This window comes from Xiphophorus maculatus, chromosome 11, assembly GCF_002775205.1.
Source record: "Xiphophorus maculatus strain JP 163 A chromosome 11, X_maculatus-5.0-male, whole genome shotgun sequence".
NCBI classification, from domain to species: domain Eukaryota; kingdom Metazoa; phylum Chordata; class Actinopteri; order Cyprinodontiformes; family Poeciliidae; genus Xiphophorus; species Xiphophorus maculatus.
The window spans coordinates 12,888,195-12,911,332 of NC_036453.1; the positions used below are offsets into that span (position 1 = coordinate 12,888,195).

The window sequence follows — 23,138 nt, forward strand, 5'->3', positions numbered from 1 at the left end:
TGCCAGCAGCTCTAACTGAGAAGAGATTTTTTGTTAATGTAAATGTCAAGGATTTAAAAAAAAAATAGACCTTTTCTGGGAAAGTGAGAACAATCTTGTTTTTCTCATCTTGAAATGTAAACTCCTTTGTCCAGATGAGTATAAAACAATCTGATAGATGATGGTCAAAGGAACATGAAGAACTTCTGTACGGTTGTTTTGAGGCAACAGATCGGGACGCTCTGTGCCAGCCACATGGAGGGGCCGTCAATGCCATCACTGTGTAAGTAACTAAACTATGTGAGTCAAATTTGATCAAAGTAATTGTACTTTTACCTGGTTGCATTATTTTTGTGCTCTTTCCACCTCTGGTAAAACAAGATTCCAGGAGCCCTCAAAAGAATGGACGACTGAGTCAGAAATATTTCATATATTTATTTATTAATGCAGTATATGCAGTGTTGTGCAGACTGGCTGTGGTTTTCATTGTAATAAAACAGTTTTATCATAGTGTACAAAATAGCTCTTTTTACATTTTGCTCTAAGACTTAACAAAAGAAACTGGAGAGTAAAAGACTGTAAACTCAAGACAGGGGAAGAAATCCATCAATACAGAGTTGGTGTTCTTAATATATAAAACGCAATAAAAAAAACAGGTTCATATAAAACTGAGGTCAGGAGAAATATTCCCAACAAAACTCACTGGATATTTTTAAGGCAGACGGAGAAACCCTGTGGCTGCATCTGTGGATTCAGGAGTTCAGGGATTAATCCAGCGTCAGGGAGAGAACAACTAACAAGTACTATCAACACCAGGAAGTTTGATCTGTATCCCAATAAAACATGGATGTTTGTTACAAAAGCTTTTCAAGTCATAAAATTATGTTCTTCTGCTTAAAGAATAAAAACAATAAAGTAAAAAAACTAATATTTTTTTATTACCAGGGAAAAGATCAAAATTCAAACAATAAAATAACAGTTTGTTTGAATGTTAGGGGTTATTGTACTACAAATCTACAATACAGGAATGACTGTTAAAAGAAATCCTGACTTGAAAGTTTAATAATTTAAAATGTGTTAATTTGTGGATGTTTTGTTTTTTTGAACTGCTTGCTTAGATAAACAAAAACCCAGAAACTGACCCTCCTCTGGCTTCAGATCAGTTTCATCCTCAGGTCAGCAGGACGTCCACACGCTTCACAGGAAGTTAAAGAACATAAACAAAAACTGGGAGAAAGTTCACATTTTTAAACCGTCTCACTGTGGGTGATCCCGATTCAAACCGAGACACCGATCCGCTCCATCCGAGACCAGCAGAACCAAGGCACGGCGGTGGAGGCGTCATGATGCGGGACGATCCTCTTACTGATGCATCGCACCGTTTTATCACAAACCAGGAAAACCTCTGAGGGTTCCCTTCCACCACAGAAACCAGAACACCATGACCTTTAACCCCTGTTGTTAAATGTGATAAATTTAGTTTAATAAACACTTTAATATTTTTTCCATATTTCTGTGGTCAAGAAGAGCAGAAAAATGTCCAAAATAAGACTAAAGTATTTAGTTTCAAGATGGCCGCCACAGAACCAGAGCCCGACTTCTGGAAGCTTCTGAGCAGATGTTTGGTCCAAAAATAATAGTAAAAAATCTAAAGTACAAAAAGACACCCATAATATTAATATGTTCATTTTACAAACATCGCCTTTACTCTTCCGAAACTCCAGAATTATCTGCACCATGGTAATAAATATTAAAATCATAAAAAACCCACCATTAATTCAAATAAAACGAGATGCAGCTGGTTTTCCACTCAGCAGCTGAAACTGGGATGAAGGGGATAAAACAGGCGACCCCGGTCTGACCCCAGGCTCAAACCTGTCCACCACAAAGATAACAGGGAGGCCGGCCCACTCGCCTCCTGCCGGACGGTCCCGATCCAGATCTGACGGTGGGCGAGCTTCCTCCCGGCCGGTCAGCCCGGTTCTGCTCAGCTCTCGCTGTCGTCCAGCAGCCGGACGTGGGTGAAGGGGAAGTGGCCGTGCTTCCCGTTGCACTCGCCCTCCCACTGGCCGTTCACGTTGATCTTCGTCACCTTCACCATGTCCCCCACCTGGAGGAGACAGAACCAAACCAGCCTGTTGGACCGGAACCAGGGACGACTCTACCAAACCGACCCGACAGCTTCATGTAATTCGGTCGAGTTTCAACTGCACTTGATGCAAGACAAACAATTTACAAGCAACTTTTCAGCGAGAAATATGACCTTGTTTTAAATGAATAGTTTCTCATTGTTGATGAAACAGTTTTAGTTCTATTAGCAGATTATTTTATTAATAACCAGGGAAAAATGTCTAGTTATAAGTGAAATAACCTGCCAATGGAACTGAAACTTATTCATCAATATTAAGGAATTATTTACTTAAAACAAGCTTGTATTTCGTGCTGAAAAGTTACTTATAAGTTAGTTTTTGTGCCATTTCAAATTATTTGCGCTACAAACTAGACAGAGGCGCTTGGTAAGTGTTTGTGTTTTTGCTGTGCAGTATTCAGAAGCTGCTTTAAACAGAATATTTATCTGTGTTTTCTATAGAAGTGACAGGAAGGCTCGTCCTGCTGCAGGCAGGACAGAAAAAGTGACATGGAAATGAAAACCCAATCAGGCTTTAAGCTGCAGTGTCACTTTTACAAAAAAATTCAAGTAGGAAAACAATCGACCTGATTGGTTAGCATGCTAATGTTTATGCTTGGATCCACACTTTGGAGATGTTTGGCTGTAATGGCAGATAGTTGTGCAGACTGATTTTATGTCAAAACCGCCTGCCATAGGCTGACTTTAGGATGACACTGTGGGTCTTTGGTTCAGACGTCAATGTTAGTTTGTTCATCACTGAACGAGTTTTGTTCCCGGGAAAAAAAGCCCAGAGCACCATGAAGGTCTCCAGTCAGCGCTCCATTATAACTCCATTATAATCAGTGTTTCATTTGAAACACTGAAAAACCTGGAGGTTTTCTCTACATGTTTAGTTCCTGCTGTGTCCTCAGGTTTAACAGGAAGAAACTCATTTATTGGATTCTGCATTTAGTGCAGCAGATTGCTGTAAATATCGAAAAATGAGTTCTGACGAGACACCACTACATTTTGATTATCACAGTTGAGCTAAACCGTTAAATATCTGCACTAATTTGGCTTCCTGCACAAAGATGATTAGATACATTCCATTAACTGACATGTCTAGTCAAAGTAATTTCAGATATCTACAATATAAGCTGATTTTATGGCAAAACAGCAAATAAATTGGCAAAAAAAGAAAATCTGCTAAATTTGCCAATTTTCTTACCCAAATACTCATCAAAATAAACAATAAATTGATTATTTTACAGATTAATTGTTGGACTAATCAATTATTAAAGTAATTGTTATCTGCCGTCTTACTTGAATTACAGCTTCCAGACCATTTAATGGTAAATCTGAAGTCATTTATACTGGTCAGAACATTGTCAGCGATATCTTAATTAGCTTATATGTGTAGTCATAAAGTAATGTCAGATATCTGGATTGTAATGTGATTTTATGGCATAACAGCCTGCCATAGCCAGCCGGTTCTAAAGGCTCTGTTCAGAACCGTCCTGTGAATGGACCTGTGTGCAGCTGCTGAAGGGAGACAGTGTGTGGACATGTGGTCGGAGGTCTCCTACCTCCAGGGCCAGCGCCGTCTTGTCGTAGGCGTTGGGGACCCTCTTCTGGACGGCGCGGGCGTACACAGGGCCGTCCTGCAGGTTGGGCAGCTGGACGTTGACCATGGGCTGGGCGTACGGGCCGGGGTCGCCCTGCAGGTTCCCCTGGGGGGCCCCGCCGTCGCTGGGCGAGCCGGGCCGGTACTTCTCCACGTAGGGGACGGGGATCATCCCGATGCGTCCGTCCTGGCTGGCGGCGCTCCACCACTGGTCCTCGGGCTTCTCCAGGACGCGCAGCACGTCTCCCACCTTGAACGGCAGGTCCTCGTCGTCGTTGCCGGGGAAGTTGAAGACCGCCCGGACAAACTCCTGCTCCTTGGGCTGCTGGGGGGCGGCGGGCGGGGCGGGGGCGCTCCTGGACTTCTCAACCGGCTCGCACAGCGTGGTGGTGTCCAGGTAGTGGAGCTTGTAGAACTCCAGCAAAGCGGCCAACTCCGAGAACGACTCCTCCCCGATCTGGAACCGATTAGACTCCACACCTGACAGACGGACGGACGGTCAACCTCCATCAACAATCAATAAACATGAATGAACTCCTGGTTTACATCACAGACACAGAATAAATCCTGATCAGGGTTTCCCAGTGGATGATCAGCCTGGCAGCCCACCAGGCTTTAGTTACATTAATCAACAGATATTTATTTTAAGTTTTATAAAATTGTTCCCTTTTTTAAGACTTTATCGTTGGTGTTTAGGTACTGTTAATGTCTTTTAATAAAACATTAGGGGTATGTTCAAATTTCTTGTCAATTTAAAAAAAAAATTTTACTCCAAAACCCAAAGTCCTAGCATCCGACCACTTGGCTAGTTGTATGAAGGAAACTCTAGTCAGATGTAAAAGGAACATAATTAATCAACTAATAATGCCTGCTTAGACCAGTCTTTCTCAAACATTGGTCCATAAAGTACTGCATGTAAACATGACATGACCTCAGAGTGCGACCCGTACAGCTAGCTTACCAAATAATATGCACCTAAAAATAATAATGGCTAAGCTGCATCGTTTATATGATCAGAGGAATTCGTATCTCTAGGAATATTTATCAGTATCTCGGGGTGAATTGCTGAACTTTTACCGTTTTTAAAACAGTATTGTGATACATAGCATGGCACCAGCACACAGATCTGGGGCTGCGTCTGCGCTGACTGACTGCACCGCTAACACTTAATATAAAATAATCATTTACGTTGGGTTTTCTTCAGGCTGAAACAAAATATCGTCTAACATGTTATGTTATATTTATTGTTTTTATTAGAGTCTGTGAATGTTTGAGAAAGCGTGAGAAATAAATCTCTTATTCTTGTAGTTTTGGCCTTCATGCAGCAGAGGGCGCTGCAGGTTAATTCGCTAAAACAGAATTAAAAATGGCGGAGGCACACCGGGACGGGGAAGAGAAATGGTCCAAACAGAGTCCGGTTCAGAACGGAGAATGCACTTTACGCGGTTCTGTTTAGAAACATAAACTCTCAAGATCCTTAAATTTCACAATTTTTTTTAAATCCAGTGTATTATTACACATTTTGCCCTACAGATTATGGAAAGACAGTCGCCCATTTTCACACAAAAGAAAACTCTTAACAAAATGGCTGCTTATCAGTTAATCATTAGTTGATAACATTAACCAACCTGACATCTGATTGGCCGCTTCAGGCAGCAAGTCAAGACAACTTCTTCCACTCTGAGTCAATATTTTCACTGGAAAGTGTGGAAAAAGCTTTGATAAATTGTTATTTACTGCGAACTGTAGGTGAGCAACTCCTGTATCATGAAAAGCAAAATGTAATTTTTAATATAAAATCAACATTTAATTGAATATTTATTGATATTTAATCCATTTTATTCATTAATTTATTAAATAATTATTTATTGTTACTGTAATTTGACACTCTTTACCCTCCATAGAAAATACCAGTTTGTGTGGAATTAATCTATAGTGACTGAAATAAACTGAACATTTAGAGGTTCTGGTGGGTTAAGTCAGAACATTTAGAGGTTCTGGTGGGTTAAGTCAGAACATTTAGAGGTTCTGGTGGGTTAAATCAGAACATTTAGAGGTTCTGGTGGGTTAAATCAGAACATTTAGAGGTTCTGGTTGGTTAAATCAGAACATTTAGAGGTTCTGGTTAGTTAAATCAGAACATTTAGAGGTTCTGGTGGGTTAAATCAGAACATTTAGAGGTTCTGGTTGGTTAAATCAGAACATTTAGAGGTTCTGGATGGTTAAATCAGAACATTTAGAGGTTCTGGTTGGTTAAATCAGAGCATTTAGAGGTTCTGGTGGGTTAAATCAGAACATTTAGAGGTTCTGGTGGGTTAAATCAGAACATTTAGAGGTTCTGGTGGGTTAAATCAGAACATTTAGAGGTTCTGGATGGTTAAATCAGAACATTTAGAGGTTCTGGTGGGTTAAATCAGAACATTTAGAGGTTCTGGATGGTTAAATCAGAACATTTAGAGGTTCTGGTTGGTTAAATCAGAACATTTAGAGGTTCTGGATGGTTAAATCAGAACATTTAGAGGTTCTGGTGGGTTAAACCAGAACATTTAGAGGTTCTGGTGGGTTAAATCAGAACATTTAGAGGTTCTGGATGGTTAAATCTGAACATTTAGAGGTTCTGGTGGGTTAAATCAGAACATTTAGAGGTTCTGGATGGTTAAATCAGAACATTTAGAGGTTCTGGTGGGTTAAATCAGAACATTTAGAGGTTCTGGATGGTTAAATCAGAACATTTAGAGGTTCTGGTGGGTTAAATCAGAACATTTAGAGGTTCTGGATGGTTAAATCAGAACATTTAGAGGTTCTGGTGGGTTAAATCAGAACATTTAGAGGTTCTGGTGGGTTAAGTCAGAACATTTAGAGGTTCTGGTGGGTTAAATCAGAACATTTAGAGGTTCTGGATGGTTAAGTCAGAACATTTAGAGGTTCTGGTGGGTTAAATCAGAACATTTAGAGGTTCTGGATGGTTAAGTCAGAACATTTAGAGGTTCTGGTGGGTTAAATCAGAACATTTAGAGGTTCTGGATGGTTAAGTCAGAACATTTAGAGGTTCTGGATGGTTAAGTCAGAACATTTAGAGGTTCTGGATGGTTAAGTCAGAACATTTAGAGGTTCTGGTTGGTTAAGTCAGAACATTTAGAGGTTCTGGTGGGTTACAGGCAGAACTGTCCAACACCTAAGGAAAGGTTTGTGAAGCAGTCATGATTCAGGGAAAAAGCAGCGTGAAGGGGACGGACTAGAGACATTCCTGAAACACCAATCTGCCCAGTCATGTCCCAGTTGTGACGTCACAACATGCAGCTTTCTACGGCAAACCTTTTTAACATAAAACCAGTCGAGTCTGAACGCAAGGAATTACATTCATCTACAAATGCATTTTGACGACCCGGAACGGTAATTTAGGAAATCTGCATTCACATTCTGACTAGAAAAAAATAATAGTTAAATGTATCTTTACATCACCACAAGTCAAAATTCCTTTTAATGTCTTAAATGACTTCAGCAGATTTGTCATTTGATGCATTTCTGACTATGATTTAAGATCTCAAACTTAAATTACATTTTTATCTATCTGATTTACACAAGAGGGTATAAGCCCACCCTGTGCTGCCGCTGAGCTGACCAAACAGTACAAACTTCATGCACTTGAAGACTGCTTCAGAAATCTGCAGGAAAAATTCCTGTTTATTCACTTCCGACAAACACAATGCTCTTAAAAACGCCTTTAGAAAAGTAGGAGTGCTTTTATGGTAAACCGATTCCCAAGCTGAAAATGAAGAACTTTCAAAAATCCTTTTTTTCTATTTTTTATTAGACATAATACAAATTCAGGATACCAGTAATGTCATTCTGACTAGTTGTAATGCTAACTCTAATTGAAAAGCTGATTAAAGGCATCACTAATTCATTTGGAGATATCTTAAAAAGAATCAATCAAAATTATGATTTCAGATTTCCCCAATTTAGATTTTCCTAGTCATTAATTGCTTTCAAGACATCTGCAATTTAATTTGCTCTAGTCAAATCTAATTAATGTCTATCAAAATATACAATTAAGATATCTTTAACTGGAGATGACAGAACAAAAGGTAAGATTTCTTGAATTTACTTTTTGACCAGTCGTAATTTAAATGTAGATATCTGAAATGTGTTTCATATAGTAATTCTTTCTGGCTGTCTTGAATACTTTATTTATAAAACTATAAATAAAGTTTTATATATATATTTATTTACGGTCCCGGTACCTGTACTTTGTATAGTCAAATATTATTAGAGATTCCTTAATTTACTTATATGTCATAAACCAATTAAAAAAATCTGGAATGTCAATGTGATTATATGTTAAAATGGCCTACCATATCCCTCCCAGAATCTTCACCTTAAAACTAAATTTGGTGCCGTAAAAAAACACCTGGATGAGTCAGAACCGAGCCTTACCTGATCCAGGTCTCATCCTGTTGCTTATGTCGTTGATAATGTAGTGGGAAACTTTGGAGTTCTCGGACACGGAGAGGACGTAGTCTCCGGGGATGGAGGACGAGTCCCGGACCAGGAAGACTCCGTGCTTCTGTCCCTGCAGCAGAGATACCGCTTCCTGGCGGCTCAGGCGGCCCCAGTACCAGCTATCCCGGTCCTCGGCGTCAAAATGACCGGCCATGGCAGCGGAGTCCGGTCCGAGCTTTCAGGACAGAACCCCGTTTTCCCCGTAACTCATACAACTTCTGTTTCCCGACGCCGGCGCTGTTAAACAAACGCAGCAAAGCCTCGACTTCCTGCGGTTAAAGTTCTTCGGAACCAAACAGAACCGCCGGTTTCCGCTGATCAAAACACAGAATTGCTGAAAACTACCGAGCGACAGCAGTCTCTGGGACCGTAATGGCGGATAGAGGGAAAGGTTGACCTCATATACCGGAAAGGGATGCCCGGTCAATGGGAAACGGTGCGTTCACGCCCCCTAAAAAACATTGGAAAATCCTGCGACTCCGAACTTTACATTAACTCAGCATAAATATTGACTGGGACTATTAAGGCTTTACTTTATCGGAATAAAAACAAGAAATTGTTGCACAAATCAGAATTTATTGTGGTTTCACTCTAATATTCAAACTTTCGGAGACACTGACACTAAGGTTTTCATTATCTGTAAATATAATCTATGGAAGAGGATTAGGACCACTAAAAAATAAAAAAAAGAATCCTATGGAAGTCATTAACTACACTTTTTCGTGATAAAGAAAATGTTTCATTTTCAAAAGCTACTAGATAGTAGCCATAGCTGCCCCAGAGGAGAGGCTGCCATGCACCAGTGTTGGGCCCTCTGACCACCACCAGCAGGCAAGAGACAGGTGGAGTGCCTTGCCCAAGGACATGACGACAGAGGCAGACAGAGCAGGAATCGAATCAGCAACCTATTGATTGCAGGACAAACTTTAATTATAAGGCTAGCATTAGCATCAGGGCTAGCACTAATGACTGGCATGTAAACACTTCCAGTAGGATAAGGGTTATCACTATTATGTTGACTCACATTAAATTGCTCCTTTCAATGTGCAATTTTATGTGAGTCAACACCTTAAATTGTTAGCCTTTTAGCTAACTATAGCTAAAATGCTATGATTCGCTTAAATGCTATGGTTAGCTTAAATGCTGTCAGTAGCCTGTGGGGTATAATTAGAACGTTGTCTTGCTCCATTCAGTATACTAAACATAGCTAGCAAATGAAATTTTTTTAACTGTCAGGCTAATGTTAGCATGCTAGTGAGGGCTATCAGGTTTCTGTGAGGTGGAGAATAATTCAATTAAAGGAGGTACTTATATGAATAAAAGTTATAATTATGAGAATAAGTAAATTATAAGGATAAAATTCATAATTACACGTTTAAAGTTATAATTACGGGTTTTATGTGTAGGACCTGTGCAGTTTTATGAGTTTTAAAATTTATAATTATGATAAAATATTATCTTAAAACTTGCAACTCTTAATTTAAAAGTTGAAAATGACTTTCATTCTCATAATTATGACTGTCATAATTTTGACATTTAAAACACAGCTATGAAGGGCTGTTTGGCTTTTATCTTTTCTTCTGTGGCAGGAATGGGCTTCCATATGTAACAGATTCTTAAAAAGTTTTAATGTGCTCCCTCTGACTCCATCTTCTCACTTCATTGTTGGTTGTTTATTCAAACATTTGCTTAAATTTCTTTTCATCACACCCACCAGTGTTTATTCCCTTTTCTGTTGTTTCTAAAGTAAAAAATGAATCTAAAAATACCTAAAATCATATAAAATAAATAAAACATCTATGATTTTATGTGTTTTCTGTTTAGTTTATTTTTTTTTCATAGTACACAGACTTTAATTAGATTAAAACCCAGGCAGCTACACATTTCCATGTAAAAGTTCCAGACTTTTCCAAAGTTCCCAGTCCTTAACCTTCTTTCTAAAATATAAAATAAAGAAACTTCAGTGTTAATCTATGGCAGATATTTCTACAGCAAGGAACAGGAAGGAAGGACACAAGGTAGGAGAGATAGAAGGAGGAGAGGACACAATGACAGGAGGGAAAGGAAACAATAAAAAGAGACAAGAAGAAAAGAAAGAAGGAAGGAAGTGTGTGAAGTACACAAAGAAAGAAAGAAAGAAAGAAAGAAAGAAGGAAAGATGACACAGGGAAGGATAGAAGGAGGAAAGGAAGGAAACATAGAAGGAAGAAATGGTGGAAAGAAGTATGCAAAGAAGGAAGGAGAAAGGAAGAAAGGAGCACAAAGAAGGAAGATATGTAGGGCACGAGGAAGAAACCAAAGAAGGAAGGGTAGAAGAAAGAAATGAAGGAAAGATGACAGGAAGAAAAAGAAGAATAGATGGAAAGCTAGAATGAAGGAAGGATAGGAGGAAAAAGGAAGGAAGGAAACTACGTTTATACATCGGGAAACAGAAAAACTCCTCTTTTCTCATTCTCAACCTTATTCCAGACTAGGCAGTAACCATGGCAACCACCTTGACTTTCCTCGCCTCAGTGAAGCACTTCAAACCAGAGTTTGTTTGGAATACAACTCCACCAAAAAGATGAAAACTTTCTGTAGTGAGGCTTCGACTCCAGCACATAAGCTCCAGTTTATGGATTTTAAATGTTAAAAAGAACCTTTTCTGAAATGAACAAGCTTGGCAATAATGTGATGTGTACTTACTGAGCAGGAGCTCATGTAAAAAGTCATTTACAGAAATGTGTTTACTGGCTTGTTGTTAACCAACAAGCCAGGTTAGCCAACAAGCCTTGGTTATTTGGTTAACCAAGTTAATTTCAACTACAACAGGGGGGCAACGTTCCTTTGCTCCACCAGCAGATGGCGACGTCCTCTCTCCCATCCGGTATTCATCTTCAGATCGCAGGACCCGCTACACACACACACGCTCACCCCGACACACACTCAGTTAGCTGGTGAACACACTCACTCTGCGTGAAACTAGCCAGAGCTACTCAAACTTCTTCAGGTGGTTGTAGAGCGACTGGACGTAGGTGAACACACACATGGGGTCCGGCTTGTCCCCCATGTCCAGCATGTCGTCCACCTCGATCAGCCGCAGACAGTCCGCCTGCTGCCTGAGACGAAACAGAGAGAGAGAAGACTGACACCGACTGAAAAGAAACACACCCAGTACTTTAAAACACCACAGTCAGAAAGACTGACAGACTGAAATTAATACTGCTGTCGCGTCCGAAGTCCGTCATGGCGCCTCAATGTGGTTTGGCGACGTAGTTGCAAAGGTGAACAGTCACTCAACCAATCAGTCAACCGACCAATCAACCAACCAACCAACCCAATCATGCTTGAGAACCATATAGAGACACCAAAGCTTTTTTAGCTCTAGCTCCGTTGGACTTACTCCGCTATAGTGAAGGCCGTCTGCAGGTTCTGTCTGCGGTTCGCCGGATTCAGAGCGTTGTAGTCGAACTCCAACGGGAAGAAAGAGTGGACCAGGGCGCAGAAAGCCATGCCGTCGCTCCAGCTGGAGGAGAAGTTCTGGATGTCTATGTTCTAGAAGAGAAATGACAGGAAGCGTCTCAGGAAGACGTTCATCCGTCTCTCTGATGGAAACCTGTGAGGGTTGGTGAAGTCGGACCTTGTAGCCGATGGTTTTGGAGCGACACCACTCCAGAAGGATCTGCTTTATCCCGCTGGCGCTCGACACGCCAAAGCTCTGGGAGCGCTTCAGTTTGGGCTTGGAGTCCTTCGGCCTGTTTGGTAAAAAGTGCAACAGATTATACAGCAGCGGCTGCTTCTGGACGGAAGAATCTAATCTGGGTTCACTTACTTTATGGGGTCAGAGTTCATCCGCTCAAACAGGGCCCGTTTGGCTTGGGCGCCGTTGGAGCGCGGAAGGGTTTGGGATTTCATCGCCTCCGGTTTAAACTCGATACCTCCGGACTTGTTCGACCTGCTGAAGGGTTTACAAACCAGTTCAGATTATCGTCATAAATTATGCAACGTGAGCGAAGACGATGTTCTACCACAACATACGGGTCCAGTTTGGGCGAGAGTCCAGACTTCATGAAGGATTTGGAGGGAAGTAGTTTTTCTGTGGAGGAATAGTTAGAAATCTCAGCAGGGAGAACAAGAGGGAATGGAGGAAAGTCCACAGAGCCAGTCGCACCTGCAGGCTGAGGAAAACTCACGCTTCGTTTTAAACTGGGACTGGGCGTCTTCAGGACCGGCACTGAAGAGATTAAACAGAACCAACAGTCAGAGGATAACAGAGAAGTAAGGCTGTTTTCACACCTGACAGTCCGGTAGACCCGATTCGATTGGGAAGAAAAATTAAAATAGACTGTTAAAAAAACGGACTGTTGGGTTAGAGCGGACTGGAGTTTTGTTAGAGCGGACTGGAGTTTTGTTAGAGTGGACTGGAGTGAATGCACCTTAAATGTTTTGCTGGCTGGAGCCAAACTCGCCTCGTTTAAAGGGATATTCCCCTGGTTTCACTGTGAGGTCCAGTGATGCTGACAGAGACTGAGACGGAGCAGAAATGGCCGACTCTGTGTTTGGCTTGGTCATGGCGGAAAGCGGCAGGTGGTGTTTGGGTTCGTTTACGTCTAAAAATGAAAATGTAAACTGGTTTAAAACAAACTCCCAGCATGAACCAGGAGGCAGAAACTGTCCGCACCGTGTCTGACTGGAGGATCCGTTTGCTTCAGCGCCGCTGGCGTTTCCTGCGCTGTAGGATTGAGGCGAGACGCGGCGGTCTGATCGGATTTAGGCGCCGCGGAAACGTCTGACGGGATTCTGGTGGCAGTAGCGATGGGAAGATGGGACGAAGCCTCCGAGTCGGACTGATCCCGGGGATTCTGGGCGATCGGATCCTTTGCTCCGGGAGCGCCTGTACAAATACAGAAGACTCGGTGTTTCACAGGGCTTAGAGCCACATACAACAAAAGGTGATTTATTTATGAACAGAGAAGCTGTCCGCTACTGGTTCGGCCATTTTGTTGTATTCCACATGTGGTCAGCTAAATCTTTGTGATTTTAGAAAGTCACTAGATGGGTTTCTGAAAGATGGGAGAGTCACAACAGATTGACATTTTCTGCCAGGTTGCAACAGAAGCAGAGAGAGAAATATTTCTGTCATGATATACTTATGCTGCTATTACTGTAAATAAATTAGAAATTTAGCACTTTGCATCCACTGGCATACATATGTCGCATGATTTCTGGCTGCAGATGTTTTCTTTGCTACAAATGATAAAGCTAAAACAATGCTATTATTAACTATTAGGCAATAAAATGTTTATTTCCTCATAAAAAAGGATTTAATTATTTGTTTCGTTGCATCTTTCAGTGTATTTCTATTCTATAAAGAGGCTTAAATGAAAAATCGGCAGAATGTGATTTTTCTATTCGATTAATCAATTCAGCATTTTTCTGCCGATTAATCATCAAATTAATCGATTAATTGTCAGAATAATCTATTTTCACAATTAATTGTCAAAAAAATATATTAATTTTAATGAATTGATTAATTTTTAAATTAATCGTCAGACTAATCGATTAATCGTCAGAATAACAGATTAATTTCATGATTAATCGTCAGAATAATCTATTAATCACCATAGTAATTGTTAACTGCAGTCCAGTTCTGTCAGAACCCAGAAGTTGAGTCTAACAAACTGAAACAGTTTGGAGAAAACAGGAAGACTGAATCAAACATCCTGATCATGTCGGCTCGACCCTGCAGATCCGTGTGACCGACCTCCGATAAATAAATGATCTGCTGCGGCTTTCCGCCCTGAAGCCGGAGAGTAAACGGGTTTGGCACCGAGGAATCCCTCCAGGCCAGGTTTGGTGGTCATGGCTGTGACAGGCAGGTGGGGCTGCGGCTCATGAGAGTCTGAAAGAGGAGCAGTCAGATTTCAAAGGTTTTGTTTCATTAAACCGCAAAGGCAGAAGCCATGTTTCCACTCACCGCTGATTACAGCCGACTCCACTGGTTTAGACTGGGATTCCTTGCTGGTTTTGGCCACAGCAGTGGGAGACGGCGTGCTCACTGGAGCATCTGAGTTGGTTTTCGTCGTTGCACTGAGAGGAAGATGCGGTTTGGTCAACGGACCCGACTCTTCCTGGTCTGCAGTAAGAAACGCAGAGTTAACCCGTCTCCCATCAGAGTTTAATATTCCTCACGTTTCCGGGTCCAATTCCCGGTAAAAAGCTACAAAAAAAGCGTCACTCTGGGTTTAAAGTCCAGTACAATCAGTAAAAGAAACAAATGTGTTTCATTTCTTCACTTTTTGGGGTGAATAACGTTACAATCCTGACAATAATTAAATTTTATTGTCTTTTTCTAGGATTTAGGAAAGTAGTCATTGTAGAACGGACAGAAGGTTTGATGTCCAACAGTACCTGAATGCACACTAGAAGGGAAACAGTTTTGCTTATTTACTGCTCTGTATGTGTTTTTTCAGCAAATGGCCGTTTTTTTAGAGTCTGTATACTCCAATTAACGATTAATTGATTTCTAAATTAGTTGACGATTATTTCCATAATCAATTAATCTTGATTAATCTGGTTAATCGTTTACTAGTTTTTGTTGCGTAGCAGAGTGGATGGTTTTCTCTTCAGTCTAAGTCAGACAGTAAAGTTTATCTTCCTGTATTTCACCTGCAGCAGGAGGATGAAGAAACACGAACTGACCAGGTGAGCTGAGGGTTTCCGAGGCCAGGTGAGAAAGGGGCGTGGCTTCATCGCAGCTTTCAGACGCAACTCCTGAGCGAAAACAAGAACGTCGACATTCAGCACCGAAGAGCGATTCTGCTGCATTTACCAGCTCTTTAAAACATTCCACATAACCAAACTCAAACTGTTACTGCACTGTTTTACACCAAGAGATACTTTAATACTCAAAAAAGTCAAAAAAAAAATCAGGAGTTGTGTTTTCACAAAAGAAACAAAAACAATCATAAAGTGGAATTAATAGAAATCTGTAAATTATGTAAAGCGATCCAGTTCAAGGTTGAGTATTCCTGGTATGGCAGGTTTTATAGGTGACTGTGTTAAATTAATCAACTGTCATAAAGACGTTTTATTTTTCAAAATCATATTTTCACATGTTATTCATTCATACATTTATGGCTTCAAACTAAATATTTAGATTTTAAACTAAATATTTAGCTCCATAAATATTTAGTTAGCAAGCTATTCAGTTTATCTACTGAATATTTAGCTACTAATATTACTAAATAAACTAATATTTATTCAGTTTTTAAATATTTGCCCAACTACAGTATTTAGTTTATTAGCTAACTAACTGTTTAGCTTGAATGTAAATATTTAGTTAGAAAGCTGAATATTTCTAAACTAAATATTTAGTTTAGAAACAAACTAAATGTTTTATTAGCTATTCAGTGTCCTACATAGTTATAATGCTAACTATTTAGCATATTACTGTTTAATTCCAAGGTAAATATTTAACTCTGAGCTGGCTAAATATTTAGTTAGCATTAAGGAAGCAAAAATATTTATGGAGCTAAATATTTAGCTTGCTAGCTTTTAGTTTGAAACTGACATTTATGAATGAATAAATACATAACATGGTAAAAATATGACTTTGAACCTCATTTTTTTCTCTTTTTTAAGACTAAATAACCTAAAACATTGGTGTTAATTTTAGAATGAGTAACGTTAAAACCAGCAGCTGCATGTTTTTAACTGTGGTACAGCTTTAGTAAACGAGGTGGAATAGCCCTTTAGTGCGACTCAGCGGCCATCTTCAGCCTGGTGAGGATGGTTACCGTGGCAACTGCTCTGCATGGAGAGGAGTGCTACCTGCTTCAGTCTCTTTCTCCTGGTCAGCCGCGGCTTCTTCACAGTTACTCCTGCCTCCTTTAGCATTCATGCCCTGGACAGGAAAAACAAGCCGAGGAATTCATCTCACCGTCAGACATATCTTTGTGTTAACCCAACACAAACCAGAAGTCACGATAAACAAAGATCTTTTATTTTAACCTCATTCTCCTCAGGAATCTCACATTATTGATTTGTTTACTCACTGATTATCTGACAGGAATCTCAAATGACGCTCAGGGTTCCAACATTTTTCACATTTCACTGGAAATATTAGTTTTTTATTTCAGTTTTGGTCTTTTTGTATTTTATAAAAGATCAGAACAATGTAGAGACGGACTGAGCTGATGGATGGAAGGACTGGTTCTGATCCAGATCATCTTACAGAACCACAACCTTTTACCTTTATAAAGACCAGAACATGGGATCCAGTCAGAACCAGAAAACCAAGTCAGAACCTGTCAGAACCAGTAGGTCCAGTCAGAACCATTCACCACTCGGGCCCACATGCAGCGTTCCTCCCTTCCAGGTGATGCTACCTCTGTGGAGCTCCAGCTAATTCTGGGCTGTTATTATTAGTCGTAACCCGGTTCTAGTTCTGAGCCCGGTTCTGGGCGTTTGGGCCTCCAGCTGCCAGCAGCTCTTCCTCTGACAGCTGCATCTATTTTAGATTCCAGGAGTTTCCGCTGCCCTCTCCATCTGTCCCAATATAGACCCAAACGGACCTTTTGGACTTCAGGCAGAACGCCGAGCCCACCGGGCCGCTCTCCCAGCATGCAACGCTGCAGCCATCATGCGATACGGTTCCAGCGTCAGTCCATCATCGGCTGGAGATCATCGCTGGTCTTTGGGAATCTGAGTCCGGCTGTCTGACCCGGATAATCCTCCAGCCGACCCGCCGGGTCCGGATCACTAACCTCTAAAAGCATCGACATGATGTCAGCAGCACAAATCCAAAGGTTCTGGAAATTACTCGGCAGTCGCCAGGGGCGGCTCTAGATGGAGGCCACCGGGTGCCAGCGACCCTCTAATGAGCAGATAATCCATCCATCCATTTTCTTGCACCCTAACCCCTAGTGGGGTCAGGAAGTCTGTTATTTCCAGCTGTCAACGGGCGAGAGGTGGGGTCAGCATGGACAGGTCACCAGTCTGTCGCAGGGCAACACAGAGACAGAAAGGACACACACACACACACACACACACACACACACACACACACACACACACACACCTAGGGAGAATTTAGAGAACCCAATTAACCTGACAGTCATGTTTTTGGACTGTGGGAGGAAGCTGCACAGTCCAAACCCACCATGCACAGGGAGAACATGCAAACTCCATGCAGAAAGACGCCGGGCCGGGAATCGAACCCAGGACCTTCCAGGTGAGGCAACAGGGCTACCAACTGCACCACTGTGCAGCCCTGAACAGGTAATATTACATTTCTGATGCGCAGAAACCCTGATTAATTTCTCCCTTGGATCAAATATTTTACTTTCACAGTTTCACCTGAAGCTAAAAGATGATTTTCAGCTTCAGCCGGATTGATACAGGATTAGTTTTCATCGGATATGTTGGGCTATGGACCTAAATTAGGGCCAAAAAATGTGCTATAAAATATAAAATTGAAAAGAATTCAAGATGAAAAATATTTTTTACAGATAAAAAGATTAGAGAACAGAAAATAAATTGAAACTGGAAAATAAATGTGAAACTTAAATATTTGAAGATGAACAATTATTTTTAAACTGAAAAAAATGATCAGAAACTAAAAATTTTTTTTTAGACTCCTAATTTTTTGATTAGTTGTGGCTAAAAACTTCTGCCGATTTTAGTGCAAACATATTCTCTATTGAAACTATGGAAGCCATTTAGAAAAATGCCCACCAGAAATGGAAAACACAAGACTGAGAAAATATTTGATTTGGATCAAATTTGACGTTTGGCACAAACATTAATTTTCCACAATAATCATGATAGCCATCTTGAAAAATCCCCAAAATAAAAGTAAATAGGATTTCTGTCGATCCAATTATCTTTGACTTGACAGCAGAAAGTATTGATCTGTGACAAGTATTACAAAATTAAGTCCGGAAATAAATGAAAAAACGGCCGCCATCTTGAATTGATGGTTCAGGCTTTTTGTGTTTTTGTGATGTTGGTGAAATATTGACTGATCTGCGGCATGGAGGGTTCCCTGCTCAGGCTGCCTGAGTGACAGAGGGTTAATCGGTGAGACGTCAGTCTGTGGGGGGTTGATTAAAGACCAGGTGACTTCAGCAGGGAGGAATGTTGGCAGGGTGTGTGTTTCCAGAGGACAGCTGCTCGTCTCTCTGAAGTGTGTGTGCTGACGGGTCAAAGCGACGGAGACGCTTTTCAACTTTCCATCGGGAGACTTGAGACCCGACTTGGCTCGAAGGCTGCATTTCTGAGCGATTAGGGGGGTGGGCTTGTTTTAGTCGCTGAGTGACGTCTGGCCGTGCCACATGGCGGCGCGTTGACGTTAGTAGAAACCCAGATTGCTGTTTTAAACGTGGAATCTTCATCGCTCCTCATCGATCCGGGTCGCGGTGTCGAGACGGAGCCTGCAGACCCCCCGGCTGGGGCCTGAGAACAGTGTGTGCCTCAGATAAGAGAGGAAGGTCCAGACCTGCTGCAGCCCAAATCACAAACCCAAAAATATCCGCGCCCTTTGGAGGACCCGCTGGGTTAAAAAAAACTGGCTCATGAGCAGCAGGCGGCCCAGAACCGGGCTTCACTCGGTTCTGGAGGAGGCTATTTCGGGTTGCAGCCGCAAACCGTCACATTTAATCAATAACGGGAAAATCATTTCAGCTACTGAAAGGCGGTGCGCTGGGGTCAGAGGTCAACCCTAACAGGGCTGTGCTTTACTGCATGGAGGGCAAAAATTCTGGTTTTTACGTTTGTGTTGAATTTCTCCGTCTGTCTGAAACAGTCGAGTCGGAAGGTTGTGGGTTCGATTCCAGCTTCCTTTTGCTACCTGTTGCCCCTGAGCAATGCAGTTAGCCCCAAGCTATCAGTGCACCTGTGTGTCCAGGTCTGACGGTGTGTTTATGGGAGAATCTGGCTTTGATTGGTCGGCAGGGTCCGAACGTTCGGCCCATTTATTGATGCAGGTTCTGATCTTATGATGGTAGAAATCAGCACTTAAAGCAAAAACCTGGAATTTTCCTCATTTTCGCTTCCGGTAACGCGGTTCCTTATGGACCGTTAACAGACCATCAGGAACAATAATGTGCCATAAATTATCAGCAATAATGCGGTTATTTAGTCTGTCTGAAAACACTGGGGGTTAATTTTTTAAAGTCAGAATTTCACCCTATTTTTCACTAATTTATAAATGAGTTTCAAACTAAATATGTATTTATCAAGGTCAGCATTTAGAAAACAAGATGAATATTTACCATAACCAGCTAAATATTTAGCTTACCAGAAGTGGACCACCAAAATAAAAGCTGGATCTTCTGAACCTCTGTCACGTTTCTTTTCCTCTTTTCTTGTACAACATTTTAGGTTGAATCACGGGATGAGCGGTTTCCAAGACAACAGACGTTTAGGATCTGCTGAGTGACGCATCAGCTTTGATGGATTCAGCCTCACCAGCAGGAGTTCAGAGGTTAGCAAGACACAGCTTTTATTTTGATAGTCCACTTCTAGTTATCAGCAAGAGAATTTGCATGTGAGCTAGGCATGTAGCTCTGTGCTAGCTCCGAGCTAACTGGCTCAGAGCTACATATTCAGTTTGGAGATAAATACTGAAATAAATATTTAGGTTAGAAAAAATATTTAGGTAACACAGAGCTAGATGTTGAGTTTGGAGATAAAAATTAAGCTTGCCAACTAAATATTTAATTTGAAATGGTGCCAGTCTCAAATGAATAAATAAATTAACGAACGAATAATATCCTTGTGGCAGTAACAGGAGCACAAGGACAGTCAGTCAACGGTTTGCTGTTAAAAACTTTTAGAAGTTGACAGAAATTTTGAAAATATCCCTAGGTAAACATGAACTATTAGAAAACATGACAAAAAAGGCTAAAACACCAACTATAAGGTTTTAAACAATAAAAATATTAAACCTGAACCAAATAACCAAAGCTCAGCCTGGCGGGCCACCAGGCTGAACATCCACTGGTGGAACCGTGATGTGTGTCGTTATCGCTCCACCACAGCGGATACCGGGAATGAATTATATGCCGTCGCATCCCGACCAGAACCTGGACCAGAATTCTTGGCGTGTTTCTGTCTGCAGGAGGAAAACTCACGTTTGTGTCTGCGTGTCTCTTCAGTCTCCAGGGAGCCGGACCCGGGTTGTCGCTGCCCAGTCCCGGCGCCTCAGCATGTCCAGACCCGCCCCAGCCGGGCTCTGGTGCGGCCCAGTCCGGCGGCCCGGCCTCATTGTGGCCGTTCTCCGGGCCGCGGGCCCCGGCCAGCTCCCCCACGGCGCGGCTCAGGGCGTCCAGCCGGGTCCGCAGCTGCAGGTTCTCCTCCTGCAGCCGGGCCACGGCGTCGCTCAGCGGCCGGCTGGACGCCCGCAGCTCGTCCATGCGGTGCTCCACCTGCTGCTTGAAGGCACTGACGTCCACGTGGACCTCCCTGACGGCGGCGTCCAGCGTGGCCCTGAACCCGGCCAGCGCCCGGCTCACCGCGCCCTCCTCCATGGGACCTGCTGCTTCTCTTCAAACTGAACCTCTATCTGCCGGACGCTCCTGCTGCCTCCAGACGTTCGCTGCTGCAGGAAGGAGAAGCAGAGCCAACCAGCGCCATGGAGCACATCCTGTCCCGCTGAGAGGTGAGCCTCCCCAGAGTCCGGCAGGCGCAGCTCCTTCCCCGCCACTTCGCCTCTGTATTTTGGGACATAAAGGGGGCGGGAAGAAATAAAAGGGGCAGGCAGAGCCGGGATTATTCAGATGTTTGTGTGTCCCTCAGCTGCCACTTCATCTGGGGGTGGAGGGGTGTGTGTGTGTGTGTGTGTGTGTGTGTGTGTGTGTGTGTGTGTGTGTGTGTGAGAGGGGATCAGTTTCATCCTGGGTCTTCACAGCAGAGATGATTGAAGTTACCTGGAAATGTTTCTGTTTATTCCAGAGCTTTTCTTCTGAAAGGTTTTTCACAACTAAAAGCTCCATCATGTCTTCCGTCGTCTTGTTGGACGTCCTCCAGGTTTCCGTCCCAGTCTGGAAAAATCTGGAATTTGGTCCAGAAGAAGCCAGACTGACATCCTTGTTCTCTACCTCCATTCCTTCTTTCTTTTCTTCTTTCTTCATTTCCTGCTTTAGGTCCTTCCTTTCCCCCTCGCTGCTCTCCACTGTCTAGCCTTCCTTCCTTGTGTCCTTCCTCTAAACTGTTTAATTTCTCACGTCTTTTCACATCTTTTTTCGTTCCCATTTTCTTTCATCCATCCTTCCTTTTTTCCTTTCCTTAACACCTTCATCTTCTACCTTCCTTGGTCACCTCCTCTTATCCAACCTTGTTTCCTTCCTTTCCCTCCATCCTCATTTGCATGGCATGCTAACAGTCTTCAGCCAGAGGCCTCTTCAGATTCGTTGCGATCCTGACTGCTACTGGAGCTCCTTCCTGGCCTCAAAGACTCGATGAAGACGCTTGGATGATTTGACGACATTTAGGAAAAATAAGGTTTGTGGTTCCGTTACAGGAACGTTCAGGAAGCCTGAACATTTTTAGATGCTGTAAACTTATAGAAACATAGTTAAATAGGTGCTAATTTTTCATATAAACTCTGGAAAACGTCGAACACAGTGCAGATACGAAGCCGACAGCAAACAGTCTATCAAATCAAATTTATTGGATTTTAAAGGGGTGCTCTCATTTCACAAGCTACAGTACATACCTCCGCTTCATCTCAGAAAACAGCTGAGTCACATTTCAGGTAGGAAAAGTTTCCCCGAAAAAAGTCACGCTACAAAAAAACCGGAACAGATGCGTTATGTCTGAGATAGATTCTGTATATGTATGGCAAAATTTGAGTGTTATCAAAAATAAGTGGGGCAGGAAGTGTTGAAGGTTGTGAGGGCGCTGCGTTCAAATCGGTCAGGAAAACGGAGTGATATGGACAGCAGAGTCACGCCTGAACTCCAAACGTCAAAACACTAAAGCAGAGGGGTCCAAACTGTCCGCCCTGATGAACTCCAGGGCCAATGCTGGCCAAATTTAAATGACAAAAACTCAAACTGAACTATATGTTAGGTCAGGTTGTGAACAAACAGAACAGCCTCATTTCAGTTTTATCTTACGTATTTTTGGGTTGATTTTCTGTTTTATTGTCTTTCCAAGATTTTTTTCAGTAAAATTCTCTGGACGTTTGAGATTTAAATAAAAGCAAAAATTGGTGTGTGTTTTATCTCCTTCGGCTAAAATCTAAAATCTTTTCTAAAAAACATCATAAAAAAATCCACCAGTTTTGAATTTTGGACCGAACAAACTGATTCTGAGGGCCACAAACGGCCCACCAGCCACACTTTGGACACCTCTGTACTAATCAACAGACACAGCAAATGAAACCAAAATTTAAACCTCGAGCAATAGAAAGAAATTATCTGAGCGACCAGTTAAAAGTTGCAAAACTAGAAAATAAAGATTTTCACCTCATTACATCAGATATTTATGAGTTAAAAACTAAAGTTGACTTTAATGAGCCTCATTTCTGCAAACTTTAATTTAAAATAAAGAATATTATAAACACAGCCACAACCTGTAAACACGGCCTGCCAACTTAGCTCTTTAAACTCTGTTTTGTAGATATAAATATCAAATATTTCACAAGGCACCGGAGACCATGTTCGGTTCAGTCAACAGATCAAATTCAGCCCCAGGAAAAGCTTCACTCTGATATTTTTTTTTTTTATTGAGCCACATGAAGGATTTTTCTGAGGAATGGGAAATGAGATCTAGATCTCAACGGGGTTTACCTGATTAAATAAAGGAAAAATTTCTGACCGGACGATCCGGTCGAGGTTGATGGAGAAACCGTAAGCCGCTCCAACTCAAACTTCAGATTTAAACACTCTGATGAATGTAGGAACTGTCATAAAAGCAACAGGTGAGGAACATGAT

The 23,138-nt window shown here is 41.9% G+C and overlaps 2 protein-coding genes across 4 annotated transcripts; both read right to left on the reverse strand.

Annotated features, from left to right (window-relative positions):
• Window positions 1-401: 401 nt before the first annotated feature.
• LOC102218757 (adapter molecule crk-like) lies at window positions 402-8,649 on the reverse strand. Its single transcript, XM_005816653.2, has 3 exons — window positions 8,151-8,649; window positions 3,676-4,193; window positions 402-2,089 (listed from the first exon to the last, which is right to left on the reverse strand). Exons 1-3 carry the CDS (start codon window positions 8,368-8,370, stop codon window positions 1,967-1,969), a joined length of 861 nt encoding a protein of 286 aa, XP_005816710.1. The 5' UTR covers window positions 8,371-8,649; the 3' UTR covers window positions 402-1,966.
• A 1,370-nt stretch (window positions 8,650-10,019) lies between these two features.
• LOC102219622 (smoothelin-like protein 2) lies at window positions 10,020-20,924 on the reverse strand. 3 transcript variants are annotated; one of them, XM_023341781.1, is made up of 13 exons: window positions 20,333-20,924; window positions 16,029-16,101; window positions 14,865-14,969; window positions 14,173-14,331; window positions 13,960-14,097; window positions 12,877-13,089; window positions 12,665-12,805; window positions 12,367-12,429; window positions 12,234-12,291; window positions 12,028-12,150; window positions 11,836-11,950; window positions 11,599-11,750; window positions 10,020-11,314 (listed from the first exon to the last, which is right to left on the reverse strand). In XM_023341781.1, exons 1-13 carry the CDS (start codon window positions 20,726-20,728, stop codon window positions 11,188-11,190), a joined length of 1,863 nt encoding a protein of 620 aa, XP_023197549.1. In that variant the 5' UTR covers window positions 20,729-20,924; the 3' UTR covers window positions 10,020-11,187. The 3 variants fall into 3 exon arrangements, with proteins under 3 accessions (XP_023197549.1, XP_023197550.1, XP_023197548.1); XM_023341782.1 differs by having other exon boundaries at window positions 12,028-12,153; window positions 14,898-14,969; window positions 20,333-20,923; XM_023341780.1 differs by having other exon boundaries at window positions 12,028-12,153; window positions 20,333-20,923.
• Between the last annotated feature and the right edge of the window lie 2,214 nt (window positions 20,925-23,138).